This window comes from Octopus bimaculoides, chromosome 14, assembly GCF_001194135.2.
Source record: "Octopus bimaculoides isolate UCB-OBI-ISO-001 chromosome 14, ASM119413v2, whole genome shotgun sequence".
NCBI classification, from domain to species: domain Eukaryota; kingdom Metazoa; phylum Mollusca; class Cephalopoda; order Octopoda; family Octopodidae; genus Octopus; species Octopus bimaculoides.
Genome location: NC_068994.1, coordinates 27,602,907 through 27,613,941, shown reverse-complemented (window position 1 = coordinate 27,613,941; position 11,035 = coordinate 27,602,907). Strand labels below are relative to the sequence as shown.

General features: G+C 35.8%; 1 protein-coding gene across 1 annotated transcript in view; it reads right to left on the bottom strand.

Moving 5' to 3' along the window:
• LOC106878084 (VPS10 domain-containing receptor SorCS3) overlaps nucleotides 1-11,035 on the bottom strand; it is a 1,235,712-nt gene that overhangs the window by 62,935 nt on the left and 1,161,742 nt on the right. The window contains exon 23 of the mRNA XM_052972785.1: nucleotides 3,301-3,397. Coding sequence (XP_052828745.1) covers nucleotides 3,301-3,397 — 97 coding nt within the window. The remainder of the gene's footprint in view (nucleotides 1-3,300; nucleotides 3,398-11,035) is intronic.

Sequence of the window (11,035 nt, the reverse complement as noted above, 5' to 3'; positions counted from 1 at the left end):
GAGGAGGACAGAGAGGAAGTAAGAGAGAGAGAGAGAGAGTGAGAGAGAAAGGGAGAGTGAGAGAGAAAGGGAGAGTGAGAGAGAAAGAGAGAGAGGGAAAGAGACAGTGAGTGATTATGGCATTTGTTTTGTGTTTTTAAATGTTTATCACATCACAAGAGAAGTAGATACATAGATAAGTATACACATTGTTAAATCAAAAGCAAGAGAGAAAATGGACACAAAGGAAGTGAAAGAGAAAGAGAGAAACTGAGAGAGACAGTAGATACATAAATCCAAAGAAAAGTTCATACATAGATATATACACACAGCAAATATTGGATGTCAATTTCACTTTTCATTACCACACGAAGATAAAATTAACTCATAAATGGCTGAGTACTCCACAGACATGCATAACATTAATGTAGTTCTCAGAGAGATTCAGCTTCACACAGAATATGGCAAGGCTGGCCCCTTTGAATTACAGCTACAACTCAAGACATATATATATGAATGTATTTGTGTGTGTGTATAGTTTAGGTTAATTAAAACATGTTGCAATAATAAATGTCGCGTGGTGAAAATAAACACAATTACCAAACTTTCATTCATAAATCCATTTATTATTTCGTTCTTTTGTGTTTAAATTTGTACATGAAGGCTCTTTAAATATGTACAATGTATTTTAAAGTTAAATAGTAATTCCGCTTACATTTGTGTAACTGAGATATTTTGGTTCAGCTAGTTATTATTATTAGGGTAGTGACACGACTGTCAAGTAATATCTGTCTGCTCTCGACCATAAAAGAAGACAACTGCTTAAGATGAAATGAAATGGGACTGAACAAGAAACAATATGGCTAGGAAGAAAATTTCTCAACTGCACATTATAATTCAAGAGAACTGAAAATGTTCTTTTTCAACTACTACTACTACTACTACTACTACTACTACTACTACTACTACTACTGCTACTGCTGCTGCTGCTAATAACTGTGAGCAGCTGATACTTATCATCATACCCAGTAAAATAAGCTGAGAGTTTTCATGAAATAATAATAATAATAATAATAATAATAATAATAATAATAATAATAATACGTTTATATATTCATTTTGCAAGATTCTTGATGTGAAATCGTGTGTTTAAACAGATATTTTTGTATTTGGGGATGGTCATGTTGCCAGTTTAGCCAATAAAAATACGTGTACTATATATTTGGTGTTAATTTGCTTCAGCTTTATTTTAGTTTTTACATTAATCGTATTTCGGCCAGAGTTCTTTCATCACACTTCTGTGACCTCATCAGTGATCTTTTGCTTTCTTCTTTCTTATTTGTGTGTCTTTCCTTACTAATGATCAGCCATCTTCTATTTTGTATTCCTATTGTGTGTGTCTTTATTTGCGCATGCGTATACCCCTATGTGTGCCTATGTTTAGTAAGTGTGTGTGTGTGTGTGTGTGTGTGGAGGGGAAGTGCCTGTATTATCTGTATCTCCTGTATATACATGTTCGTTTAATTTGTTTTTAATTATTTTGTTCATGTGTTTATACCTACTTATTATTTTTCTATTCTTTCTTTTTTTGTATTTAATTTAATTTTTTGTATCTATGTATGTAGATTGAGCCCACAAACAAACTGTAAAACCAGAAATGTAGTTTATAGTATAAGATGTACAGAGGGACGATGCAGTAACATGACAACGATGTACGTAGGGGAAATGGCATGGAGCATAGGGGAGCAGGTAAATGAACATTGGAGGGAATTTAAAGAAGAGAAGAGCTCATCGATTCTGTACCAGCATGCTGAGCAAGAACACGGGGGCTCACTCAACAACATAGAAGTTAAAAACTTGTCCACACATAGAATAGATTCAACGCTTAGACAAATTACAAAAGCTACACACATTAATAGAAGATAAACCTAGCCTGAATAGGAAACTGGAATGGAACACTAGCACCCCCCCACCCCAAACACACCACAACATATGACAGAACAAGATCCTCATAAACTGATAACAATATGAACAAAATATAATTCAATACACAGATAAACAAATGGAATTAAATAACTATATACATTAACAAAATTTTAAAAATTAAATGAAATTAAATACAAAAAAAGAATGAATAGAAAAATAATAAGTAGGTATAAACACATGAAAAAAATAAATAAAAACAAATTAAACGAACATGTATATACAGGAGATACAGATAATACAGGCACTTCCCCCCACACACACACGCACTTACTAAACATAGGCACACATAGGGGTATACGCATGCGCAAATAAAGACACACACAATAGGAATACAAAATAGAAGATGGCTGATCGTTAGTAAGGAAAGACACACAAATTAGAAAGAAGAAAGCAAAGAACCACTGATGAGGTCACAGAAGTGTGACAAAAGAATCTGGCCGAAATACGATTAATGTAAAAAACTAAAATAAAGCTGAAGCAAATTAACACCAAATATATAGTTTGTGTGTTTTTATTGGCTAAACTGGCAACATGACCATCCCCAAATACAACAACAACAACAACAATAATAATAATAATGAGACGCCATGACAATATAGCAAGGCTTGTCCATTGTACACTTTGCAACAAGTATGGACTTGACAGAGAAATATTTGGTATGACCACAAACCCGAAGGCATCATCGAAAATGATAATGCAAAGATCTTGTGAGATTTTATGATTCAGTGCAACCATGAGATAGAGAATAGGAAGCCAGACATAGTCTTAATTGAGAAAGAAACCAAACTATGCTGAATCATAGATATAGCATGCCCAGCTGACAACAAGGTATGCAATAAGGAAGAAAGAAAAGTCGATAGGTATGACAGGTTAGCTTGGGAGGTAAAGCAATTGTGGTTGATGAAAAAGGTGATGGTGGTACCAATAACTGTTGGAGCCCTGGGAACAGTGAGTAAAAATCTCGAGAAGTACGTGGAACAAATAGGGGCTGCAATAAATGTGGAGCACTTGCAGAAAACAGCACTGCTTGGAACCGCTTGAATACTCCCGAAGGTGCTCGAAAAGTAAGAGGTGTTACCTTAGTTCACTGGTAGGGAACAGCTGAGACTGTAGTACATCTCAAGCATTAGAAGCTGTGCAAAGGCAATAATAATAAGTATTATTATTACCATTATTATAACATTTTCCATTCTCTTTAGATATTAATCATTTGTGAATTTTTTTCATTATAGTTGTTAATCTGTTAGCTAACCAAGTTTTCAGTTTATGAGATTTAGTAGTAAATTTGGTTTAAGTAATACACATCTAAGAGAAAGAAATGAAATATTTACTTACCATTCTGTATAGAGGCCCCTGTCACTTTGATAATACTGTCCAACCATTTAATATCTATGTCTCTTTCTTTCACCAGTGATAACAGGTTTTCCACCAACTGGAGTGGGTTAAATCATGAAATGGAATAAAATTTAGACAATTGAGTGACACTGGGGATTAATTTCACCACAACAACAACAACACTGCCACCACCACCACCACCACCATTACTACTTCATCACCAGTCACAATGGAGGAGGAAGTGATGATAAACTGACAGTGATGGTTATATTGTCTTTTTTATTACTGTATTCTAGAAAACTGAAGAAAATAGGTATTGATGTTGTGTAAGTGGATATGAGATGTTTTGGCACAGCCGTTTAGGTGCCACTTATTTAGTGTCATTAATTTGATGGTGACTTATTTAACATCAGACATTTTAATATTCCTCTTGTTCTCTCTTTCATTTTCTCTCTCTCTTTCTCACGCTGTTTATGTATGTTAGTGTATTTCCCTATGTGTATGAGGAGAAGAAAAATGTTTTTGTCATTTGTGTTCAATTAATAAATTGCAATGCTTCTCTCTGTCCCTCTCTTTGTCTGTACATGAATAGTTCTGTGAGCACATGCTCAGCTGTGCCAAATCACCTTATTTCAAGTGTTGGTAATGCATTTTGTGAGATAAAGAACACAACAATAACAACAATAATAAACAACTACCTAGAGTTTACTATATTTGTTGTAGATCCTACCACATTTTATTGTAAAAAATCAGAAAAAATATTTGACTCAATTTTCAAAATGTCTAAGGATGGAACAAGATGGAATTGTTCCCTGTATATAATTTGATCACTATTTGCATTACTATTATACCTATATCCATCTGGGTGATTATGACAAAAGTGTTGCACAGATTAACACCACCACACTACCTGCTCCTTGGCTACCTTTTAGCAGAGTTTACCATGTTATAAATATTCCCTCTGTATCAACGTTTTTCCTGCAAACCTTGACATTCAGATGATTAGACATTATCCACACAAATTACTTCAGTTTAAGATGTTATCCCAAAATGCTGAATCTTACGAAGGAGATGGCAGAGGAATGAAATTAAGACCCCACAACAAAATTAAGACTCTGAAACCAAGGTGTGACATAAAAAGCATTGGTGTGGGTGCTAGTACCACATTAAAAAGCACTGGTGATGGTGTCACATAAAAAGCACCTAGTACACTCTGTAGAGTGACTGGCATTAGGAAAGGCATCTAGCTGTAAAAACCAAGACAAAAGAGACTATGGGACCTGGTGCAACCCCCTGGCCTTGCTAACTCTCATCAAGCCATCCAACCTATGCCAGCATGGGAAATGGACATTCAATGTTGATGATGATGATAATCCCAACTTCCAGAATTAGCTTATAAAAATAAAATCTTTATTGAATAGAAGTAGGTAATATTATCCTAGATAGATTGATAAAGTAGCAAAATTTCAAAATGTTAAAGCAAAAACTCTTATTATTTGGCCTAGTAATCATTGAACTTTTTGTCAACAGTATCTGGGATATCACTATCAATACAATGTCCATAGCTACAGCAGTATTTGAGATATCACAGAGGATACTCAAACAATCTGCTGCTCCTGTGATATTGGAGATATTGCAGGGGGCACTTGGGCATGCTATAATACTAGTATTGACAAAAGTACTTCAGTGGAGATTCAGTCTATAATTCCAGTAATATCTGAAGTACCACAGTAGGCATTTACTCTATAGCTCTAGTTATGTCTGTGGTACCACAGTAGACAAGCTGGGTAAAAACATAGCCATCAAACTTTTTGGTGATGCGATATGATGGATAGGTAGATAGATGGGTATTGGTAGGAATATGGCTCTGGTGCTCAATATTGATAATGATGGTGCATAATAACCACCAATACAGGAGTATAGCTGGTTGATGCTATAGTTTAATGTTCTGATAAAGTGATTAAACCACAAAGTGTGTTATCATAACAGGCAACGGATATAATCATTATACAAAACATATTCACATTATATAATTTTTCTATTTATTGGTTTGGTTTCTTTTTTTTTTATTTTACTTTCTTTGATTCAATTTTGTTTATAATCACTTTTACACCCAGCAAAAAGAAGATATATTTATGCCAATGATAAAGAGATAATCTTATTTCTAACAGACAGAAAATTTTTGAAATCTTTGTTAATGCTTCCTTTTTTTCATTTTTGATTCTATTTAGTAATATTTAATATTCATTGGATTCTCATCATTATCCTGAAATGTAAATAATAATAATGATGATGATGATGACAACGACAATGATGATAATAATAATGATGATGATGATAACCAAAATGATGATGATTATGATGAGGATAATAATAATAATAATGTTGTTGATGATGATGATGATATTGATAATTATTGGTGATAATGGCAGTAATGATGGCAGAAAAAAATCCTTTCAATAGGCTTCAGTCTCTCTTAAAAAGAAACTAATTTGAATGAAATCAATATTGCAGTATGGGTTTGATAGTAATGTAAATTCAAAGAGTTAGTATTAATAATAATTCAATTATTGTTGTAAAGTAGGGTAGTTCCTTTTCATCCTGATGACACACATATTCTATCAGGGACATAATCTTGCAGAGCATTAACAACACATCTAACTTGCAAACTGCTACATGATGGCTTGATTTGCTAGTAGCAGTAGCTAAATCTCTAACATATCACACCCTTAAGAAAATGGAAAGATACTTTGGATGGATAATGTAGCATTAGATGGATTGCCTGAATGATAATCATGGAATGTTTTTAATTATTGACAATTTCGGGTAACATAATCTAAATACTACATCAGTGATGTTTACTCATACAGTGATCTCCATATCTTGCATACACACTCAAACACACACATATTTATACATACATATGTATGTATGTATGTATGTATGGATGTATGTATGGATGGATGGATGGATGGGTGGGTAGATGGATGTTTCCTGCTTTTAATTATTTAAATTCTTCCTCTGAGGAAGGAGCTGGTTTCTAACAAAGATACAAACTTCCATTGCTGGAATGTAGACAACAAAAACAGTGTCAACATTTTAAACATGAGAAAAGTCTTGCATATTTTTACTGTTTTGATTTCTATTTTTGAAAAACTTTAGTTTATCCAGATTGTCACTTAAACATTTACTTACAGAACCAAGTGCACCAATTATTATTAGGATAAATGTGAATTTATACTATGGATATAGAAGTTGAAGGTTTCAAAGCAGTTGTCCATAGTTGCCCTCTTTCTCTTTGATTTTCAAAGAAATTTTCACATCAGCAGGACAGCTGACCTCTATGATGGTACATATTTTTTCTTGCCTGTCCCAGACGACAATATCCGGCTTGTTATGTTTACACTTGACAGAAGTTTTGATGGGAACGTTCCACCAGTATTCCTTGTGTTGATGTTGTGTACATGTTCAATAATAAGGGGTTCTCTATATTTATTCCAGGACAGTTTTTCTGACAGATATTGTATATTGTTTTTGCATCAATGTTGTGTTGTATAGGGAGGTAGCATGAGTGTGTATGTGTGTGTATTGCTAAGAGAGTTTACACTGATGCCTGTAATCTCTTTCCTCACATTCAAACAGACATGTAGCATATGGACTCCTTCTCCAATAATTGTTTTCTGCGAGGCCTGGTGATGAGTCTTAAAATGTTGTCTTATATCAGCCTGCATCAAGAGGGCCCTACTTGAACCAGATATCTGAGTGTACAGTCAGAAGTTCCACCTTGTAGACAGTTTTATGTATCATAGCATTGAAATCTCATTATGAATCCTCCACCCCAACGATGCTTTCAGAAAGTTGGAAAAGCATCTGTCGTCTCAATATGGTATCACTACTGATACTAAAGTGAAAATTTATATACGTGTGTTGTCCGCCCTGTGGTACGTTTGAAGATGTGGGTAACTTACTGAAAGCATTTGAAATAGCTAGAGTACTTCCACCGCCAGTGTCTACGTTATATCTTGGACCTGCAATAGGAAATGTATGCAATTATTGTTGAGGTCCTTCAAAGAAGTTACTGTTGAAATATTGGGTCAATTATTTTGCTGCACTGACTCTGATGGGTGGGTCCTTTGTGAGAATGGCAAACTGTGGAACTCTGAAGTGACTCCTGTAGGGTGCGTTGAGGACTGGAACGTACCTATGTCACAAACCTAAGCTGAGGTCCAAAGATTGCATAAAAAATCCTTGATGAAAGCTAAAATCTTGGATAAAGATTGGTATAAAACTGAAACTGATCAGGTAAGGTGAAAGAAAGCAAAAATGATAGAAGTGAAAGCTTTGAAATTGCTTGAAGAAATCATAAAATGTTGAAGAGGAGGGATGCTAGAAAGGGTGTGGATATATCAGGAAATGTGGATGACACTGGCATGTGATGAATGTGAGACTGCTTCAGCTGAGTGGGACTGAAAAGTCACAGAAGAAGCCACATATACAGAATTGACTTGGAGAGCACCATACACAGTATAACAGTATAAATGTGGCATGGTTTGCCTATTACCAGAGGGCTTAAAACATCACATGAAAGTGCATGATGTCCAACAGGGGCAATCATGTATGAAAGATCTGTGCCAAAGAGTATACATCACTTGTTGTCCTGAAAAGTCATACATGTACTGCTCACATATGAGACCCATTCTGAAATGCAAACAAGGAAGCAACTATCATGTGTGTTGGGATGTGTGAGTATAGATTGTTGAGATGCTTGAACGGCGACGCGTAGATCTGTGCTGCATCCAAGAAGTAAGATGGAGAGGAGGTTCTGCGAGGTTCCTCACAGGCAAAGAACACAGGTACAAGTTTTTCTGGGCAGGGAACACTGACGGAGTCAGGGGCATAGGAATACTTCTAGCAGAGAAATGGGTTGATAAGGTAATCGAGGTCGTTAGAGTATGTGACAGAGTACTTAAGATTAGGCTAGTGCTTTATCATAGGCTAGCTACTGTCATCTCAGCCTATGCCCCTCAACCGGGGCTCCTGGATGGGCTGAAAGACCAATTCTATGACACCCTCTTGCAAACTACCTCGTCGACAAGAGACAGAGACCTTCTCTTTGTGGCTGGTGACTTCAATGGTCATGTCGGACGTCGTGCTGGAGGCTTCCATGGCATACATGGAGGCTATGGCTTCGGTTCCCACAACGAGGAGGGAACCAGACTGCTGGAGTTCTGTGATGCAACCGATCTTATGGTTTGCAATACCAACTTCAGGAAACCTGCCTGTCACCTAGTCACCTACCAATCCGGCAGACACTCTAGCCAAATCGACTACATCCTTGCCAGAACTAGAGAAAGAGGGAGGCTTATAAATGCCAAAACCCTCCCTGGCAAAGAATGTACACCCCAACACAGATTAGTAGTTAGCGACTTCGAGATCAAGGCAATATGGGTGCCCATAAGTAGACCGGCCTGGGGGAGAAGGGTATGGAAACTTAAAGACCCTGCAAATGGACAGAGATTTAGAGACAAGTTACTTGAAGCATTTGACGAGGGCTGCTGAAAAGTTCCCGCTTTGGATAAAAGAAAATACAGGAGGATCAGTTAAATGAATAAAATTATTTTATTTAACTCATTCCCCTCTCAGATTCACACACTTATTGAAGTGATCCTTCAATTTTTGTAAGCCCTGTAAATGAATTTGGAAGGTTAGGTCTCCAACCAGGCCTTTCATGATACCCTTAAAGCCAGGAACTTTTCAGAACCCTTCATACACATGCACACACACACACACACACACACAGACATATTGGCTTGTACCGTGATGATGGTTTGGAAATTTGACTGTGATGAACATACACTAGATAAATTTAGGAAAAACCCATATATAATTTTAGTCAGTTAGGCCCCAAAATTACTGTATCTACTAATTTATCCAATGTTGATTTCTTAGATGTTTCCCAAGACTTAAACTAATGTTCTTATAAACCTTTTCATAAACTGAATGAGAAGTACTCCTATACACATAAACAGTTCTGTCACAGTGTTTAAAAACCTAATAGCCAACATCAGTAGTAGGATATCTAATCTATCCCCCTCAAAGGAAATTTCTGATAAGCAGCTCCCTACTATTACAATTCCCTAGCTAACAGTGGCTTTAAAGATAAGATATCATATAACCCTTCAGTTAAAAATATAAAGCCTAAAAATAGACCTCGAAAAATAATAGAGTTAACCCTGTTTCTCCTTAAATATCAAAACTGACATTGGAAAGAAATGCCTGACATTATTAAATAAACATTTTCCAGTAAACTACAGGAAGATTTTTAGTAGATTCTCAATAAAAATTTTGTAAAGCTGCTGCTCCAGTATGAGGGAACTTATCACATGTAAGTCACACCAAGAGCCCACTCCCAGTTGTAACTGCTGAGATCCTGAAGCTTGCCTGCTTGATCAAGCATGTTTGATAAACAGAGTTGTTTATGAAGCTGAAGTTAAAGCAGTGCTCCAAAACATAACTGAGAAGAAAAACGACAGTGGTTTATGTGAAGGCAAATTTAAATGCTGTTATGCAGACCATCAGTCTTCTTTCCAACACAATGACAAAAATAGGACCATCAAGTCTCTGTATGAGATCTGAAGACCAAATGCACACCAAATACAATCAAGTGGAGAATTGTGAAGAAATCTATGCCATGCATAAATGGGTTATAAAGGTGAAAGTTATGCGTAAGCTGAAAGATCACAGATTCTTTTTTGGTTCAAGAATTCCATGAAACTATTTATTTCCACATCTGAATTTTTTAGCAAATGCAAGCACATGCACAGGTTTCTTTTGTTGAAATAGAGGACATCACCCACTCTATCTCACAGACTTTGGCCTCCTTTTTGTTATATTGTTCTGCGCCAGCTACAGTAATTATGGTTTCTACAATCAAAGAGGACAGAGATCTTGGTTTCCCTGTTTTCCTTTTCTTTCTTCTCTTTCAACTTCTCACATTAGTCTTTTTTTCATTTTTTTTTCATAGACCAACATCCTGGTTTTTAGATATATCTAATGTTATGAACTGAATTTGAAAGATTGCTTGGAGATACATGGCATGCTATATAAATCTGCCAATTTAATGTATCTTAAAGCTTGAAACTACTAATAGCTCTTTTTTAATTGTGTGTGTGTGTATGCATAATACATGTGTTTTATATACGTATAATGTTATCAGTATTATTGATATTATACATATTGTGCAATGTGTGGGCCTGAGGGCCTTCTTATCTTGCCTCCAACCTATCATACTCCTCTCTCAAGCTCTCTTACCGTACCATCTCCTTCTTCTATTCTTCTATGATAACCTAACTGTTCTTATTTGCATACTGGTGTATATAAAGGCTTCCATCTTTCTTTGCATTGTATTTTTGTTGAGTAACGCCAATGAATGGGGCCAGTGGCATTTGTTTATGTAACTGATGCTTTGCTGACCTTATGAGACACTTATACATTATATAGAACATTAATACTGATTACATTATCTGTGTACTGTTTACACACACACACACACACACACACACACACACACACACACACAGAGTGTCTATGTATTTGTTTTGCAAGATTCTTGATGTGAAGTTGGTTGTGTATTGAAACAGATATTATTATACTTGGGGATGGCCATTTTTTGCCGGTTAAACACACATTACCAGCAAAAGATGACCATTTCCAAGTATAACATTTTCTATGCATA